We start from the raw sequence: 21,795 nt of genomic DNA on the forward strand, positions 1-21,795 counted from the left end.
TTTTATTGGGTAGTACCTTTTCATGTTTTTGTGTGGTGTAGTATCTTTTCTTTCTTGTTAAGTAGCTTTTTCTTATGCAGTACCTTTTTCTTGTGTAGTACCTTTTCTTGTACCCTTTTCTTGTGTAGTGTTTTTCCTGTGTAGTGCATTTGTCTTTAGTACCTTTTCCTTGTGTAGTACCCCTTTTCTTGTGTAGTACCCTTTTCTTGTGTAGTGTTTTTCCTGTGTAGTGCATTTTTCTTTAGTACCTTTTCCTTGTGTGGTACCTTTTCTGGTATGTAGTAGTCTTTTCTTATGTAGTATACCTTTTTCTTGTGTATGTCTGTTTCTACAGGTGGTTATATGACATTTATAATGACAGAAATCCTGAATTCAAATAAGTACTGGTTAAGTTCTCAGAGAATATATATGACTGCTATTCCTAACATGACATTGGATGAAATAAGATGTTATGACCTTGTTCAAAATTTGCAGCATACTGGATTTAACTTGCCTCCCATGGACAGGTAGCACAGCTCACCATTTTATCTGAACCAAGCCAAATATTTGATACAGTTCATTCTATTGTCAACTGCATAGTAGACATATGATGTGTCAAATGATGTCATTTCCTAAATGCAGCAGGCTTAAACCTGATTAGGAAGTGTGGATAAGGCATTTTACCGCACTGGCGAGTACTTCAAACAAAATAAGTACAAAGTCAAAGTAACACAGCATGCACCATCCATTTGTAACAAAGGTTCTGCGTAATAATTAACCTTATCTCATCTATTGACATTCAACATAATCCCCAATGACATTATTTATCTCATATTTCATATTTGTAAACATGGATATCTGTAATTCTATTTGCTTAATGATAAAATGAAATATTTCTTGCATGCTTTAACATTCTTTTATCACTGATCAATCAATTTTCAGTCAGTCTCAATGCAGCTGTTTTAATTCACTCCTTTCTATATATAGTGTGCAAAACTTTGCAACAAGATCCTAAACAAGGGGACATCACTGTGGAAAGACTGTACTCATACCATATGCAAAACTATTCAAATTTTGTATAATTATGCTCCTTTCCTTCTCAAAACATAAATCACCAGAGTTAAGAGGGAATTTATAGCAACACTTGAAGCAAAAAATTAAAACTTATTATGTGTAAGTGACCTTTCCAGTGACCTTGACCTTGGAGCTACAGACATGAATCTAATGTCAATGGTATGATTAACATTGTATAAAGTTTCATTGGATTCCCCTAAATTGTTTAGAAGCTACAGCTGTTGCATTTCGTAACATATTTGAGACGGGTAAACATCATCAGACTATAAATGGGGGCATAAACAACTTCAGGCAAAATAATAATTTTTTTGGTCACATTTTTTTTTTTGAAAAATTTATTGTTACAAAATCATTTATACAAAAGATTCAAGCTTGAGTAGTGAAGCTCAGAGGTTTGACTCTGAATTTAGATGACAGCTAGTCCTGAGAAATTTTCAGTAAATGGCCTATAACTGACAGCCACAAAACATTTCTGTAGGTGTAGATAGTATAATAGATACATGTATTGAAATAGGAGAAGACAATGGGGATATTGATGAAGTACTACCTGATTCTGGAGATAACATGTCACACAATCTTGATAGTAATCAACAACTGATTGTTTTACATGACAAAATATGCTAAAGAGGACATGGACAGTCTCTCCACATTAAATGATGGGACAATTATGATTAAATTTTTATATGTTTCGCCTATGATTGGACTCCATTCCTCAATTAGTCAGAAAACAAGTCCACTTTGAAAACCTTGAGTCCAAAACTTTGAAGGGTCTTCATAAATACATTAGACATTTGGTTCCTATTTCGTTTAAGCAGTGACTTTAGATACTTGTGTGATAATATTAATATTTTACAATTAATTCAGAATATCCTTTCACATTTCTAATACAGGAGACTCTGACTTACCAATCAGGTGATTTTGAGTCTGCAAAGAGGCAAATCTACAACTGGCATTCCCTTTTCCTTAGAGAGCAAGAAATGTAAGAACCTTACTAGAATTATGGACAACTGATGAGATTTTAATAGTATATTAATACTGCGGCAAAAGATGATCAGTCCAACAAAACAAACAGATGACTAATCTTAACAATGACTGCAACCCTAAAGTTTCAAGTTTCCCTATCAGAGGGTAAAAACAGAATTAAGGCCATACCAAATTGATTCATAGTTCTTCGGAAAATTTTCAAAAAAAAATGGATGCGAGCGAGCAAAATTTTTTTTTTTTTTTTTTTTCTCTCTCAATTTTGATTTTTTCAGAGGCGGGTAGCTTTTACATGGAGCGAGCGGGTATTTTTTTTTTTTTTTTTTTTTTTTTTTGCAGTTATGATTATACATGAAGTTAACATTTCTTTAAGAATAACACAGAACTTAAACATTTATAGTGTGACTAAGACAGTAGATAGCTTTTCTGTATGTTTTAAAGACAAACATGAATGGTTTTGCAAATAAATTCTTGCTAAAACTCACTGAATCACTTTGTTTTTTTTTTGTATTTATAATTACTGAGGATGAGTGTCCTTATTTTTAATTTTGTTTGTTCTACATTAATCTGAAGGCGTGCCCATTTAACGGCAGAGGATGAGGAATATTTAAGACAAAACAGGCACCCAAGTGGAATAACATATCTTCTGAAACCCAATTAGATGGCTCCGACACATGAGCAACTTTGTGCCCCTAGTGAAACTCCAAACGGTAGAGGTGAGGGGAAAGTAATAAATCACTTGACCAATGAGACCAAACGGAGTTGGGCACACAAATGCTTCGACACTGCTCGAATCCATTGGAATAATTTCTTAACAGATAAGCTTAGCTTAAGTTTTTGTGGTAGAGGTTCATTTCAGTCAAAAATGATAACAGACGGACAAAAAATGATCCCAATATGGCCACTCTTTAAAAGTGTTATTTTGTTGTGCTTTGATTGACCAAGAAATTTTGAGTTGGAAAGTCTGTTTTTTCAGATTCTTTCTTTCAATCAATTTAACAGCCAATTATATATACAAACAGGGAAAATTGGGGTTACAATACGACAGAAATTATTTTTTATATCTACACAACTTATTTGAAAAGCTGAACATTTTTTAAAAATGAATATATGCATTTTGATAGAATATCTGATTTGCCGTACTAAAGAAGTTACTTTTCATACCGATTGGGCCCGAGACAATTAATGTGATGGATCCAACAGTCAGGATCTTGAACAAACTTTTTTTTCAAGAAAGCACTGGCTTTGGCTCTAGATCTAAAATATTTAACTAAACACACTGATAACAAAGGGTTTTTTGAAAGCTTTATCTGAACAATATTCTATGTTAATCCAAAAAATTTCAATTTGAATCCCCGGGGGCCGTGCACGCCCTTACAAGTCGGGCTTTGTTCTTTTCACTGTAATAATTTGAACAATCGTAGAACGTGCCTACTTCATCACCTACCGGCACATCGAAGGCCATGTGTGGCACCAGTACAGACACTTCAGATTTAAAAAAAAATGATGAACAACACCATAAATTCCTGACTTTTTGAGTTTGTGTCATCAGCTACATGTATTACGAACGCATGGATTCCGATCAATATCACTTTGACGCATTAAAACAGCGATAAAACCTATTTACCGTTATCATTCCGGACCGCGTAATCAGAAAAAAAAAAAAAATCGGCGATTTTTATGTACGTGCGGGCGGGTGATTTTTTTTTTCTTTTTCTCGGGAATGAAATCATTGATGCGGTAGTTCCGACGAACGACAAATCATTTTGGTATGGCCTAAGATCCGGTTATGGTTTGTACCAGATAACCTAAGAGCACTATAGTTTATCTCCTCCTTTCTCTTAAATCACTTCTATCAAATATTTTTTGTAACAGTTTTTTTATTACAGAAACCTTGAACTGGTCATTAAACAAATTTGATACCTTTTTATCAAAAATTTGACAAATGAGTCACAAACTTATGATACAATCTCCATAAGGGGTTCAAGCAAGAACAAGATTGTGGCAAAAACAGTGGGAGAGATTATCTCATAAAGATAATAGATAAAAACAATACCTTTCAGATAAAAGATGTCAACATGGCAGGTGCAGTTAAAAGCTAAACTGATGAATGAAAATCGGTTTTACACCCTAAATTCTTATTCTTGTTGAATTTAAAACCAAATCTTAAGTCATGAATTGAATATATATGACAATAACAACTACTCACCCTTAATTACCTGCTGAAAAATTACAAATACATGTTCCCCATCCTTGTGTTGAACAGTCAATTCTGCTGTGATTGAAAAACTAATCCATCCAATCAATTGTAATTACAAATGTAAATTGTAACTTTATAAACAAGACCGTATTAGAAATATATCTTCATCATGTAGGCCTCAAAGCTACGTTATCTACATTCAATACATCATCTTTTACTTTCATTAACTCCCGTTTCAGTTCAATAACTTTTTTAATATCAGTACAAATATCAAATGATCTATCAGTAGTAAAAATCTTTCATTTAAACTAATACACTCTGTTTAATAAGAAATTTTCACCATTTAATCAAACCATAAATCTTGAAAACAATAACAAATTTACCTTTTACAGGTATTTTATTACAACACTGTTTTTAACTATGCCGACACTTTCAATACAACCTCTTTGTCCATTTTTGGCAACAAATTCTATGTTTACACTTAATTCCCCGGTTAAATAGCGGCAAGAAACAAATATATTCCCTCTTGACATGCTAGCGGCTTCAAAATCTAGCCAGCCAATCATACAATTGCCAATCACATTACCGATAAAATACAATTTTTTCCGATTAAGCACCCTTGTCCAAGACCTTTGATCTTAAAATGCATTTCGTTGGCATATTAATGATTTTTGGTCACGCAAAATAAACGTGTACTTTATACAAGCCACTTTTCCGATTTCGCCTGAAGCATGGGTGGCCCAACTGCAACTTTTTGTCAGATAAATATCTTTGGGGTATACTGTATTGTTTAGGAATACTGTGAAGTAGTACATGATGTAAAGATAAAACTTGGCAAGACGTATACAGGAAGAACTACCAAATTCATGTAAGGAAGGGTCATAGATGACAATAATAATTGTTAAAATAATTGCCATTTGACTGTACAGTTTGACAAATTTTGTAAAACTTGCCAATTATTGCTATTCTGTTTACATATAATATATCTTAAAGAAGTACTTTTATAGTTGTAAAATTATAAATATTTGTGGAGGACTAATAGTTGTGAATTTCTCAATTGCGTCAATTCACAAATTAAATGGTCATATCAATAAATCGAATTTCCGTATGGTTAAAATTTTGAAAGCTGTTTTTACCAAAGCCAGAAATCGCAGATGCCAATAAAATTAATTCTACCACTATTTTATAAATAACTATATATATTCAAAATAACATAAATGTGTCATGACCAACCATATTTTTAAATATGAACAAATTTCTTACCTTATTTTTTCCTATATATTTTCCAACGATCATGAGCTTTCAAATACTATATAAAAGTCAAAACTTGCCCTTTCCAATAGTATGCCAAAATATTTCAAAATTTTGATTGACATTTGAACAACCAAGCATTTGTGTACAATCTTTGCTATAAATATTCCTCGTTATTTTTTTTTTATTATAATCATAAGGCATTTAGTAATTTATTTGATCAAGGGGGAGGAGTCTAACCAATAAAATTGTCCCATTTTATCTGAACAAGAAGCTTCATAATGCCTAAGAACATAAATAAAGTACTCAAGAAACTATAGTGCTAAACAAAACTTTGTGTACACACTGCATTTTCAAATTAAGTTATATTGTGTGGTTTACAAATACAAGCTCTTAAGTTTTACTGCAATATGTCCTTTTTGGTTTCTCAAAAAGTTGTTTGTATTTACATCCGTTTTGTTTCATAAATCAACTCTATAAGAAGAACTTCTCACATTAAAGACCACACACAACTAGGGTTGGTACTGATCACATGTGTGAAGTTTCATTAAATTGTGTGCATGGGTTCGGGAGATTAAGCGCGCACAAGATTGCGTATGCAGACTGTGTGCATATATAGGATAATTAACAAAAAGCAAAGTCCCATAACTGAGCAGAATTTTTTTTTGAAAGAACCTAACATGCACCATGCACAACTAGGATAACTACTGATCACAAATCCGACTAATAATGTGGGAAGAGTTGGACACACAAGGTTTCGGGATGTACAGACGGACGTACAGACGTATGTACCTACAGACAACAGCAACACTATTATGCCCAGAGGGGCATAAAAAAGATCATTTAAATTCTTACCCTTACAATATTGGTGCATAATTCTTCTTCACACACACTGTGAAGAAATTGCACCTAACATAATCATTTATAAAACAAATACAAACTTTTTACATGAAATATATTCTCTAAATATTTGCATAAGCAAATTCCTCTTAACCTATTGATTTTTTTTTTTTTTTTTTTTTTTTTTACTAAAATAGCTGTATTTAGTTTCTTTTGAAGTTTATTTTTCCATAAAAAGTGAGGAAAATTACTTACTTAATAACTTTTTGTATGTTTTTATAGTCAATGTTTTGTGATAATTTATGCATATAGTGATATATATCTGTAGAGTTCTTCATTTTCATCTCTTTTTGGAAACCAGGTTGAAGTGTAAAAAAGCAAAGTTTAGCAACAGGCAGCTAGATGTCAGAATTTTTTTCTTAAATCTGCCATGCCTTATGAAATGTCTAATAGTTAACTAGAAGATGCCTTTGTAGAAAAGCGCATGTCTCCCCCAATACATAGTCATATAGGCAGGAAGTCCATAGGGGACAGGAGCAAAAGTCAAAGCGACACTGATGGTTGGCTGCAATAGGATTCATCTACTTGGCATGTCCAATCATTCCACGAAGTTTCAACATTCTGGGCTTAGTGGTTCTCAAGTTATGAATTGGAAACTGTTTTCCATGTTCAGGCCCCTGTAACTTTAGCCTTTGATCGAGTGACCCCAAAATCAGTAGGGGTCATCCACTCTGCATGTTCAATCATCCTATATAGTTTCAACATTCTGACTTAAGTGGTTCTCAAGTTATTGATTGAAAAGAGTTTTCTATGTTCAGCTCCCTGTGACCTTGAATCTTGATGGTGTGACCCCCAAACCAATAGGGGTCATCTACTCTGTAACTCCTATCACCCTATGAAATTTGAAGGTTCTAGGTCAAATGGTTCTCAAGTTATTGACTGGAAATGGATTTCCATGTTTTGTTCACTGCGACCTTGACCTTTTATAGAGTAACCCCAAAAACAATAGGGGTCATCTACTCTGCATGTTCAATCATCCTATGAAGTTTCAACATTCTGGGTCAAGTGGTTCTCAAGTTATTGATCGAAAATGGTTTTCCATGTTCAGGCCCCTGTGACCTTAACATTTATTAGAGTGACCCCAAAATAAATAGGGGTCATCTACTCTGCATGACCAATCATCCTTTGAAGTTTCAACATTCTGGGTCAAGTGGTTCTCAAGTTATTGATCGGAAATGGTTTTCCATGTTCAAGCCCCTGTGACCTTGACCTTTGATGGAACGATCCCAAAAATAATAGGGGTCATCTACTCTGCATGTCCAATCATCCTATGAAGTTTCAACATTCTGGGTCAAGTGGTTCTCAAGTTATTGATCGGAAATGGTTTTCCATGTTCAGGCCCCTGTGACCTTGACCTTTGAGGGAGCAATCCCAAAAATAATAGGGGTCATCTACTCGGCATGTCCAATCATCCTATGAAGTTTCAACATTCTGGGTCAAGTGGTTCTCAAGTTATTGATCAGAAATGGTTTTCCATGTTCAGGCCCCTGTGACATTGACCTTTAATCGAGTGACCCCAAAATCAATAGGGGTCATCTACTCTGCATGATCAATCATCCTATGAAGTTTCAACATTCTGGGTCAAGTGGTTCTCAAGTTATTGATCGGAAATGGTTTTCCATGTTCAGGCCCCTGTGACCTTTACCTTTGATGGAGTGACCCCAAAAACAACAGGGGTCGTCTACTCTATAAGCCCTGCCACCCTACGAAGTTTGAAGGTTCTAGGTCAAATGGTTCTCCAGTTATTGATCGGAAATGAAGTGTGACAGACGGACAGGGCAAAAACAATATGTCTCCCCCAGAGGTGGGGGTGGGGGAGACATAATAAAACAACTGTATTATCAATAATCGAAAGAAACTATTTTTACACAAATTTCAGTCCCAGAAAAAACTGATGGAATAATCAATCAAATTTCTTCAATTGTCCTCTAAAATGAATTTATTACACTACTCGAAGCAAAAGTAAATTTTTCCTATTACCATATAAGGTCTCAATTCAATTCAATGTCTATTTAACCCAGTCTGTTGAAAAAAAAAAACTTTTGATAACACAGAGATAAATTTCAAGAAATATCAAAATAGACTGTTTTGAAATTCACTAGGGTGAAAAATTAAAAGTGAAAGTCATTTTATGTGATGACTTTTACAGATAAAAAGAAAAATACTGAATATGAAACAAAAATGGTAAGATTGAAAGCTTATAATATAAATTCTTTAATGTTACTAAATCACTAGTTTTACTTAATAACAGAAAGTGTACTTGATAACAGTAGAGTAAGATTTGATGCAGTCTTAAAAATACATTTTGTGCAATTTATTTTACATGCGGCTGTGGTCCTTTCTGTTCTAGTCACAAATTTTGTTGGAGACAGAAAAAGCTCCATTTTGGGGAGAGCACAGAACCTTGTATTTTCTCTATGAATCAGATTAATGCATCATAAACTGGTGTGCATTAAACATAAAATATGATTCATTAATCAGCAGCTCTTGTTATGCGAAATTCTCCTCTCTGACTGTAACTGACAACTTCTACACAGTCATATCACATACAGCTGACAATTAACTCTTTCAATAATTGTCTTAATTAGTTTACACAAACTTATTTTAGCTCAATTTTGATGAAAGCTTTAATTTAGCTTATTCAAACCATTCTCGGGCCTGCTTCCTGGGAAAACCAGTACTGGTGTCCTTTGAGAAGACGTGATTGTGACCCATGTGGGACTCCAACCCTCGACCCTGTATTGAGCGGCCGATGCCGCAACCCTTACGAAATTTGTGACCACTAGACTGCCACTCCCCTCTATCACTGGCTTCAGTGAAGTTTTTCTATTACAGTTTCTATTATAATCATCACATACAAGAATCTAACTGATATGATGATGATGCTGATGATAATTGTATGAATGTAAAATAAAACAGTTTACGCTGCCGAAAATTAAAAAGAAGAACACATAAAAATCTTAAAACATATAGGTATTAAAAACCAAATTTTATATTTGCCATATAGAGTTTTACTGAATGCTGTAGTCCAGGTAGACTGTGATTGATGATCCCAGGACTGGTACCAGGTGTTAACATATGTTACTAACAGTTATCAATAATGACAACAATTAAAATGATCAATATAAAACATGCATGTATATTTGCATATGTTGCTTTCTGACTAATTTAGACTGAAAAACTAACATGCTATGAACTAAATGTAAATGCTTGGATGCGTAAAGTATCCGCTGAAATTCAAGGCTGAATTTAAAAATCATGGTGAAATCTTGTCATGGAATAGAATTTGATTATTAAAGCAGGGAGAAAATGATGTAGGAGGCTATATTATGTCAGTCAAGCATCAGAATGGTATTCTGACCCCCCCCCCCCCCCCCCCACACCCCAGGTTCAAGTCCAGGTTTTTCTCACCAAGTGAAATTAACTGAGCTTTAAGACTTCAGGCTTCAGACATTACAAAATGAATTCATTTAATTACAACATGTATATTAATTTTCAACATTTTCTACATAATGCAGACTTCCAGCCTTTAAATACTAATAGCATTTTCATAAAATTTATATGAACACTAAATTACACCATTAAGAACAGCACCAAGATTATTATCACTGCCAGGCTCCGATTAGGCTCAAATCTTCCACAATTTGAAAACAAAATTAATAGCACCCACTGTTGCAGAAATAAAAGACAACATTTTGCATAACAACAGATTTACTGCAGATAAGTAAAATTTATATTCCAAGCATTCTTTTATAGACACATTAGATATATTTCTTGCCATTCTTGCCATTAACTAAGCAACGAAAATGTCTAAATTAGGAAATCCCTTCACAATTTTAAGGACCATTAATGGTGTGAAAATCCACCATATATCTATTGTGAAAGGCTCAGTGGGTGCATCCTTCAGACAGATACTGAAAAGTACAATTAAATGGTTGGTGGTCATAAAATGGTTCGGATTAGAAAGCAAAATAAGTTTCTGTCTAGTCACTATGTCCTTGAAAATTGACATTTTAACCTGAATATTAGCTGCAAGCAATACCTCTTGGTTATTCCACAAATGGAAGAATCATGTAATTTTTATCAAGCATAGCAAATTTATTAAGAACTTTGCACAGGAACTTTCAATACCAGTTAACTATTTTATATGACCCTTAAACTTACGCAGTTTTAGGCCATATTAAATTTTATAATTATGCAGGCATAAATTTATGGATTTTTAAAGACCGGAACTGTTATATCTAATTTCCTGGAGTGAAATAACTGCAAAAAGCTCCACAAAAATTAGTCGCCTAATGAATATTTATGATTTCATAGTAACTATGACAAAATCTACCTTTTCTGAACTTGTCACATTTAACCGCATTAATAGCTATGAAATATTCCCTTACAATTTATGTCACTATGTGCCTTATATAATTAACCTAATCCTATAGTGACAGATGTCTCAAAAACATGTCTATTTCACTTCTGACCTAATTAATATTCCATTTTAAACATTCAATTCTAAGGGTACAAAACTAAAACACTCACCAAAACCAAGTTCACATTACATAATCCAACACAGTAAACTAAAAACAAGGTTTTTCCTTATCCTAATATGGAATATATCACAGCGGCATTTTTATCTTTCTATTTTGACTGTTATGATCAGTGTGAGACACCCTTCACCTGTTGTACACTACCATACAGTCATCGCTATCGTATTTCAATTACTAAAGGTAGTTGATGACACTCGTAAACACTGAAATTACTCTCAGGTTTTTTTGTATAGTTGTATTTACAGGGGAAAACAGATTTTTTCAATCCTTTCTAGAAATGAGATACGCAAAAAAAAAACCATCATTTTTCACTGAAGGTAGAAGAAAACAACAGTTACTCTTTTTATATGAAAAAAAAGTTAAATCAGTTTGTTTAAAATGAGAAAAACAGTGCTTAATCAAAAGAAACCCTATCAATTTAAGCACATGATTCATTTTGTACACCACCCCTGTGAAATAGGTTCATGAACTTCATGAATTTATTCAGGAATTTGTAAGAATTCATGAATTATTTCATGAATTATCAAAAAAGTTCATGAACTACAAGGAAAATTTCACTTACTTAAATTCATGAACTGTCAAGTTCAAGAATATTACTTTCATTTCATGAACTTGTAAATATAGTTCATGAACATTTCAGAAAATCCATTAATTAATTTAAGAAATTCATGAACTTGAAAATGAAATTCAGATAATGACTGAAATTGTGATTCAGGAACTACAGGGTCTGTAAAAGATTTTCTAGAACTAGTATTTAAGTTCTTGAACATTCAAGAACTTCTGAAGAACTTAAAGAACTGTTCCTGAACCTGCATAAAAGTTCCTAGACTGTGGAACAATGATGGTTCTTGACCATTGGTTCAAAAACTGCAAAAGTTCAATAACTTACAGAACTTTACCAGTTCCTGAACAGTTATTGTTGGTATTAGACTACCCCTGCGAGGAATTCAAGAAATAGTTCTTGAACAGTTCTTGAATATAGTTCTAGAATAGTTCATGAACATTAAATGGCAGTTCTAGAACTTCCAAGTTCTAGAACTTTTTCTAGAACTAAACCTAGAACAAATTCTTGAACTCCAAGTTCTAGAATGACAATTTAATGTTCTTGAACTATCCAAGAACTAGTTCAAGTATTAATTCTGCAATAATCTTGAACAGTTCAAGAACTTCTAGATATGATTACAGAAGTTCGATATAATTGAGTCCCTTCCTTTGACTATTCAAGAATAAATTCAAGAACAAATTCAAGAACTAATTTAAGAACCCTGTCGAAAATTTCATGAACTGATCTTGGCAGGGGCTACAAACAACATTTTTTTTGAAACTACATTACTGTTATTTAGCAGACTGACCATCCTATGAAATCTGTCAACTATAGGTCAAAGTGATGTTCAGTTAGTGGCCAGAGACTGTGGTCTGTTTTTAGTCTCAGTCACTTTGAAATGACATTTTACACCCTCAACAAATGACATGAGTAAAACAGTAAACTAGAGTGGGATTGGGGGCATAATAAGAAAAAACAATAGCTGCATAAAACACAAAACATTAAGTTAAACAATGTATAATTTACTTTAATCTCAATATTGAAATTCAGATCCTTCAGGGTCGTGAAAACTTGTGACATTTTAAAAGGATTTTATATTTTTTAAAATGAACAATTAATGACAACACCATAATTACTTATCTGATACTCATTATACTTGTGTTCCTTTTAAACCATTAATTACTGTAGTTGATAAATATTTCCTGCTTATTTGCTGCACAAACGTCTCAAAAATTGCTGAATCACATGTGCAAAAAATTTCCCAGCATGCAACAAAATAATGGAAACTGATCATGTGACATTATGAATTTAATGTTCAAGAACAGTTCAAGAACTTATTCATTATTGTAAAAGGTAATAAACCTAAGTTTTTTGTATAATGAATGAACAGTTCAGAAACTCACAATTGGGTTCAAGAACTGGTACTGAACTAGAAAAAGGTTTTGAATTTTAGTACTTTTAATGAACCTGTGTTCAAGAACAATTTTGGTTCTAGACCAGCAGTAACTGTTCAAGAACTCTGGTAAAGTTCTATAAGTTCTTGAACTTTTGCAGTTTTTGAACCAATGTTCAAGAACCATCATTGTTCTAGAACCACAGTCTAAGAACTGTTTTGCTGGTTCAAGAACAGTTCTATAAATTCTTCAGAAGTTCTTGAATGTTCAAGAGCTTAATACTAGATCTAGAACATTTTTTACAGGGGTAAGAACCAAAATTGTTCATGAACACAGGTTCAATGAAAGTACTAAAATTCAAAACCTTTTTCTAGTTCAGTACCAGATCTTGAACCCAATTGTGAATTTCTGAACTGTTCATTCATTAAACATAAAACTTAGGTTTATTACCTTTTACAATAATCATTAATGAATAAGTTCATGAACTGTTTATGAATGTTCATGAACTTTAAATTCATAATGTCACATGATCAGTTTCCATTATTTTGTTGCATGCTGGGAAATTTTTTGCACATGTGATTCAGCAATTTTTGAGAAGTTTGTGCAGCAAATAAGAAGGAAATATTTATCATACTAAGTTAGGAATGGTTTAAAAGGAACATGAGTATACTGAATTTCAAGGAAGTAATTATGGTGTTGTCATAAATCGTTCATTTTAAAAACTATAAAATCCTTTTAAAATGTCACAAGCTTTCACGACCCTGAAATAGTTCATGAATAAAAATTCATGAAAATCAAAATTAATGTTTCATGAATTTCGATATTCATGAACTTCTTCATGAATTAAAATTCATGAATAAATATTCATGAGAATCAAAATTTATGTTTCATGAATTTCAATATTCATGAACTTGTTCATGTATTATTTTTAATTCATGAACAAGTTCATGAATATGAAATTCATGAAACATAAATTTTGACTCTCATGAATATTTATTCATGAACTATTTCATGAATTTGTTCATGAAACCTTTTTCACAGGGGCAGCACTGCGAGAATGGCAGTCTCAGACAAGACTTCTACCCAGATTTTTTCCAGTTGTTTGCGAACAACTAAAATATATTTTCTGCTTGCAGCAGTCTTTTAGGTAAGTTAAAACTCCCCTAGCAAGATACTGATCATATACAGGAAAGAGGACTATTTTCTGCAACATTCTGACAGATGTCAAGTCATTCATTCTCCACATTATATTCATGTGAAGAAGTTATCAGTTACTTGCTGAGAATACAGCAGAATCCAGAAACACTCCTTAGATTAGCTCACCATTAACCTAACCAATGTACCAGTACTAATCTTTCTCCACAAGCATTTGCCAATTTCTCCACAAGCATTACAGGCTGAGGATGTATAATTTCCAGACACAATGTCTTTTACCAAATCATTACAGAGGACAGTATTACCCCTTACCAAAGGATCAAACTCATTGCACTGTGAACTGTAGATCCGAACTATTAGTGGCGGGCCACAAACTGGGATACTGTTGAAAATTGAACTAATGTAAATCATTCAAAACACAATCAGTCTACCATTTACAATACATTGATAAATAAAAAAAGTACAGTCATAGATCATAAAGGCAACATGAAAATGAAAACCTCATTAAACTCAAATAAATCTTTTTTGGTCGGATTCTTTTTATCTATTGTTAAATGAAAGTTAAAATTTCTTTTGGTATGCAAATGAACATGTTTTGAAAATCATTTAGAAAACTTTTATCTCTTTTCCCATAGGAATGCAGACACATAAAATCTCACAAATATTTTATTGAAGCAAATATAAGTTTGAAGCATCATAAAAGTGCTATTATAATTGTTAAAGGCTTGGACCTCCAGATTTGGCTAAAAAATAATCTTTCTTTCAAACAGAAGTTTGGTCATATTATGAACATTAGAGTATGAGTTTTTGTTCCTAAAATATTTTTAAAATTCCAAATCAAGAAAAAAAGATGACCACATAGATGAACCCCGGACTGCAGCGGGAATAAAGACAATTTTCCCGTCATCATAACCAATAGAGCTATCGCGGAATTAGTCAATTATGACTTCAAAATATAGATATATTTATAATCGAGACAGTTTACCTGGAGTAAAGTGTTACAAACGCTTTTCGATTTTCGTTGTAAAATGTAGTAAAAACAGCAATTTCTCATGTGCTTCCGGAACATAAAGTTTGTCAGTAAATAAGTTTTAAAGCCTTCTTAATAAATATAGCATTTATTTCTAGATATCTAAAAATATATATATATTTTTTTGTTGTCGAATGATCTGGAGACCAGTCCCTTTAAGAATTGAGCAAAATCTTTGAATTTACTTATTTCTTTCATTATTCAGGGTAGAAATTATTCCATTACCAATTTATTCACTATTTCAATTATTTCATATCCTGAAAATGTGTTATTATTGTAACAGATTTGGCAAATTAATAATTTCTACAAAATATTTATGATCGCAATAACCCATAACAGGATATATACAGACTTTAAAGGGGAATGCCTCTGAACATGTAACTATATATATAATTATTTCATATCCCAAAATGTGTTATTATTGTAACAGATTTAGCAAATGAATAATTTCTAAAAAATATTTATAATCATAATAACCAAAAACTGGGCATATAGACTTTAAAGAGGCATGCCTCTGGATGTGCAATACAATATCCTATGAAATTTCAAAAATCCTAAGTCAATATTTCACAAGTCTCTTAATTAAATTCCATCTGTTTTATATAACTCAATAAATCATACCTAGAGTATACTGAATTATTTCATCATGACTTTTGAAAACAATATATCTTTAATTTCAAAATATTTTTGACATGTTTTAGAGTAATAATCCATGAACACAGAAGAAAAACTAACTTTTGTTACCGTATATTTCGGCAGTATCTCACTGCCTTCATCAGCGATGGTGTACTAATTTGCATCACGTGACGATAGAAGGTCACGTGACTGAAGGAGTGCTGTAAACTGGAGGTAACTCCAGCCCCTTGTCCCGGTTGAGCGATGGTCGCCTTTGTTTGATGTTAATAGCCTCTTTGACACGTCGTTTGATGTGATGGTCCTCAGATGTTATGACCTGCGTGTTCTCTGGTTTGAAATAATGTCCAGTTTGCTGACAATGTTCATATATGGCCGAGTTGGATCTAGCCATATGCTCTTTCACACGAATGTCTAAAGCTCTTCCAGTTTCGCCCACATAGTCTTGTTCACAATTTTCACATTTTGAGTAGTATATAACACCACATTTTTTCATTTTGTCAGTTTTGTCTTTTACTTTGGTCAGTTGGGATCTGATAGAAGTGTACAAGCGATGATACATGTTGACTCCGTGTTTTTTAAAGATTCATGCAAGGTCTCCGAGGTACCACGTATGTAAGGCATGCCGATGTTAGGTGCTTTTTCTTTGCCTTTATTCTTGTTAGTGTCTTTTTGATGTTTGGTTTTCTTATGAATTGAGAACATCCACTCTGGATACCCATTAGCTCTCATTTTTAGGCTGTTCGAACATGTGCAACCTCTTCCTTTTTGTCTTGTTCATTTGTCACTAGTTTGTCGGCACGATGGAGAAGTGTTCTGACTACGGATCGCTTATGTTCAAGATGGTGGTTGGAATTAAAGTTCAAATATTGATCTGTATGCGTTGGTTTGCGGTAGACAGTTACTCTGGTGGATCCATCGTCCTCTATGTGTATGCATGTGTCTAGGAATGGTATTTTCCCATCTTCCTCGCTCTCTGACGTGAACTTGATGTGTTCATCTATTTGGTTCAAGTGTTGTGAAAATTCATCTATGTCGTACTTGTGTAGTTTCGTCATGGTGTCATCAACGTACCTGAACCATAGCGAAGGCGGGTTCCTGGCTGTGTCAAGAGCCTCTTTCTCGAAGTGCTCCATGTACAGATTGGCCATTATGGGGGACACAGGTGACCCCATTGCTGCCCCCTGTTTTTGCTGTATGTACTGTTGAGACAAGTCTCAAGTAATTCACATATGGCTCCTACTGACAATTCAGTTCTTGAATTTAAATTAGAGTCTTGTTCAAGTCTGCCCCGGATGACTTCCATTGCTTTTTCACTGGTACATTTTTTGTATACTTGTGAACAATGCAGACACATCGTAAGACACTAATTTCGTTCCAGGTGGTACCTCTAGCCCTTTAATTTTCTGCACAAAATCTACACTGTTCACGATATGATGCTCTGTTTTCCCTGCTAAGGGGCCAATGACGGTCAGTCACGTGACCTTCTATCGTCACGTGATGCAAATTAGTACACCATCGCTGATGAAGGCAGTGAGATACTGCCGAAATATACGGTAACAAAAGTTAGTTTTTCTTCTGTGTTCATGGATTATTACTCTAAAATTGACAATCCAGAAGAAGAGATCAACATTCATAGTTGTATTTTTGACATGTATTAATAGACAGGTATGCCCCTTTAAGCAAATAATATTTTTCTGATCCATTCTCTAATTATTTTCTGATACTTTTGTCAAATATTGGGTTAAAAATTTTACTTAAAGTAAATATTTTCTTCACAGGTGTTTGCCAGGAAAGTCCTTAAGAAACCCATACAATAAAAAGGTAATGAAATATAAATCAACCTATGTCAATATTGTCAAACTTTATAATGAAGAAATCGAAAATTAAAAGTGATTTTCATTATGTGTGCATTTGGTGAAAATAGGTTGTGTTTTCCTTCACTAAATGCGTGCAAATAAGTGTTATGTAATAATGTAAATGGACAAAGTTAAAGTGATCTAGAATGAAAACCAAGGATATCATATATTTCCCTATCAAGTTAACTGATCAAAAGTATCCATAAAATACATTAGGCTGTCTGCAGTTTCAATTTCATGACAATGTTCAGTATGCTAGACAGAACAAATGTGTTCCCAGTCTCATCATTATCAGTGCAAACAAAACCATTGTAAATATTTTCCAATCAATGATCTCTTCTTGAATTTCTATTTAATCTGCCTGTTGCATGACATTGTGCTTTCTGATGTAACACATGCATTAGATATATTGTATTCAGTAACAGCTGGTCGCAGTTTAGTAAAATCTGTTATATATGAAAGTGTTTAAGATAAGATCATTGATGCCATAATAGAAACAATGTTGCAGAGCCTGTTATTTGTTGCAACAACCCCTTAATGACTTGTGCATTTTAGTCAAGTAAAAACTGCTCCTTACAAGTCATTAAAGCCCCCACCCCCTACTTGCCCCCCCCCCCCTCCACATGATCTGACATGACCTTTGACCCTTTAGTGAGACTTTTACCTTTGAGGTAGAGTCCTGTATCATGTTGCAAAACTCTGTTTCACTGAGAGAATTATTTCTTCCAAACAATTTTTTTTTGCTCAGTTAGCCATACAAATCTTAAACTGACCCCTAAGGGTGACCTTGACCTTTGACAAAGGGGTTTATGCACTACACTTGGCATCATAATGTCAAACATTTCAGCCAATGCAACTAACATTGCTCCAAGCAAGTCCATGTCAAAATGGCATTAAGTTTACAGTTTGTTACTAGCAGCTACTTACGTAATCTTTTCAAAGATGTAACAGACAGTCATGCTAACCTCCTTCGCAAGTATCTGGCAACTTCTAAACATGAATCAGAGCTGGAGGACCATGGACTTTACACATGGGGGTTGGAGGGGGAGGGGCAGTCTGTCTTCAATTAGTCATCATGGAGATCATTAATGTATATCTTCCAAGGCTTCCAAACAGCATATATGAACTTACATTGTACATCAGATTTACTTGTTAACCCATTAAAAACACTATTTACCAAAAAAAATGCCAAGGAAGCCAATTTATCACAATGTGTGACTTTAAGTGTTACAAAGCTTTTAAAGACATGTCATTCATAGCCAAATGATGTTACATTGTACTTGTGGTTAACCAAGCTGTCCAAATCTGCTAGTTTTACAAAAGCATACTTTTTGCCTAAACGTTCCGATAAAAAGATAAAACCATTGCAAAACCATCGTACCTGAATCGATTACTAATCCCATCCTGATCTTTCAAGCGTAAAATTGTTAATAAGATTGTGCAAGTGATATCTAAATTGTAATAATACTCAATCAATCATAAAACGTAATCAATCGCCGGGCCACTAGACATCACACATTCATTATTGAGTAACAAACGTTCTGAATGGAAGGACAATCACTTAAGAACATTAATCGATTATCTAAACAATGGCAATATAGAATTTGACTGAGGATATTAAATAATTCAAAACACAGAATAAAGAATTAATCATTTAAATCAGTCCGCCATATTATTAGAAACCTTAATTAAAAACAGACTTCATATTAATACTTTTTCTGCTACCAGTTTTGGATTTCATGTGGTTTTGTAAAAAATCATGTCAGAAGCAAAACGAGTCTCAGTTACCCTGCACAAAATTGACGGTTCACAACTTCTCAACATGACACACCTGTATATCGACACACACTCCTACCTAGTAAGCAACAACTTTCTGATACATTACATAGTTACTATCTACATGTGTATTTGTATAAATTGTCAGCTAAAGTGTAGAAAAAGTCTGGACCAAGAAACAAATTAAACCACCTCCACGACAAAAAGTTGGCCTTCACTGGGAATTGACACAAAATGGCCATATCGTCAACCACAAAAAACACTCCGGGAGAACTACGTCCCAACGTAAGTCATGTCTCAACGATATCATGTGACATATCTCAATGACTTCTGGTTATGGTATCGCTCAGTATGACACGGCTTATATTATTTTCATATATAGCAATTACTTTTATGATATTTCCTTATGTCTTGACTTGAACATGTATTCAGATTCTAAAAGTAATCACATAAATTTATCAAAGCATTTAAATTTAAAAAACAGTTGTCTGTGATTTAGAAAATAGAAGCATTTTGCTATTTTCCAGAATAAAACAAATATACTACATTTTTCAACAGCAATACTTACTGACAGTCAGTGATCGATTAAAGGCAATGCCAGTTATAATCTTAGAAATATATTACTGCAACTGCTTTATCATAAACAGGCAATATGTATTTAATATCATGTTCCTCATTCTAACCGATGATGTTGCTAACTCTAAACGCGACATAGGCAAGCGTTACTGACACTCATCAAAGTCTTGCAGCTGAACATTACTTATATTCGAGTGAAATGTACCAGCAAGTGTGTGACTGAAAATCAGATTTTGTTCAAAGTATGTACATATGTACTAGTATTTTTATCCGTTTCTTTTATTATCATTTGACGGTTTCCCAAGATATCTTACTAGCAATATGTATGGGGTAGCGCGGAGTTGACTTATACTATTGCATGTGCACACTTTTATTATTATTTAGTCTGTAAAAAGATTCTTTTGAAGCACAGGACGCAACTAAGAAACCTGAAGTGAGCATGTAATCGTAGGTTATTAGATTTGTATCTAGGTATATGCACGCGTTCTGCAGCGGAAATAGAGAAATATTGCGCGACTTTATGAAGAATGAATGCTTATTTATCGATGCAAATCTAAAAATCTTTTTATAATTACTATGTATGTATTATTCATTATATCAATGATAAAAAAAGTGTTCTTTAACCCAACTGGAACTGAAAATGTCCTAGTTAAAGAACTTAAAAACGTGGCGACATCCATGAAACTGACGTCACAATTGACGACACGCACCCGAAATAAAACTAAAACGTCAATATTTATAGGTTATTAACTTTGTATGTGGATATAATGCACTTGTTCTGCAGCAGTAATATTGCGCGACTTTAGGAGCGCAATATTATCCGCGAAAGAACGAGTGCATATATCCACATACAAAGTTGATAACGTTTTTATTACATACCCACTATCAAGTAATGTCTAAATTTTCGTTCTGGTACGAAAAACAGGAAAAATACGAGATGAATTTCTCCGGAAATCTAATAAACAAATCAAGTTGACGCGCATTCAAATTTTCCGCAGGTTGAAACGTCAAATAGATGTCGCAACGTCATGGACATCACGCGATTCTTTCCATTTAAACGTTTAGAAAACATTACTCTCCGATATGAAAGCGTTGTCCGCAATATGTACAATTTAATTATGGGAGAGTGGTGCCTTTGAGTAATAATGGCCCTCCCAAGGTGATAATAGTCCGAGGGCTATTATTTTCTTTTAGGGCCATTATCACTAAAAGACACCGTTCTCCCATCTATTTACCTGTTTATTACACGTGTACCTATAATCGTGTAAGGAAAGTTTAAAGTGCATTTTTCATTTGTTCAAGCATTTACTGGGGCTTTTCAGTTTCTATACCATTTGGATAAGAGGCTACATGTTGTATAAAATCAAATGCCTTGATAGTTGTACTTTCTTACATAAAGCATAATCTAGGGTTGAAAAGAAAATCATTTCATGAAGAATTGCTACGAAGTTAATATACGAGTGGGTTGCGCTTTCTTGCCATAATGGCACCTCTGGTGTTATAATCGCCCGAGGGCTTTATTCCGAGGACCATTATGAAACTAGGTGTGCCATTGCGGCTAGAAGGCACAACCAGCCGTTTATTGACTTTTTTATCATATACGTTCACTTCATATTTATCTTGGTATTTTCATTTTATATATTTTCCAAACACCAAAAAGAATTGTATGTTTTGTTTTTTTATCAGCAATGCCATCAATATCTGGCAATCGATCTGATTCAGCGACCTTTCAATCGCCATAAATAATGTTGCTTCATGATGTCAACATCAGAACGCGCTGACGTTCTGGTTACCCGGGGCCGTTATGGTTATGACGCCAGAGGCGCACTGTGCCATTATGGATACATAAACAGAAGCCGTAATGACCGTTTTAAACGGCTTTTTGTTACTATTTATAGTAAC

At 33.7% G+C, this 21,795-nt stretch overlaps 1 protein-coding gene across 5 annotated transcripts in view; it reads right to left on the reverse strand.

Moving 5' to 3' along the window:
* LOC123539311 (uncharacterized) overlaps nt 1-21,795 on the reverse strand; it is an 82,154-nt gene that overhangs the window by 31,072 nt on the left and 29,287 nt on the right. Inside the window, exon 1 of one of the 5 annotated variants that reach the window (XM_053529648.1) lies at nt 5,498-7,540. The exons of the other annotated variants lie outside the window; for them this stretch is intronic. Coding sequence (XP_053385623.1) covers nt 5,498-5,530 — 33 coding nt within the window. The 5' untranslated portion in view covers nt 5,531-7,540. Of the gene's footprint in view, nt 1-5,497; nt 7,541-21,795 lie in introns of those variants that run through there. 5 annotated transcript variants of the gene reach the window in all.

Source organism: Mercenaria mercenaria, chromosome 18, assembly GCF_021730395.1.
Source record: "Mercenaria mercenaria strain notata chromosome 18, MADL_Memer_1, whole genome shotgun sequence".
NCBI lineage: Eukaryota > Metazoa > Mollusca > Bivalvia > Venerida > Veneridae > Mercenaria > Mercenaria mercenaria.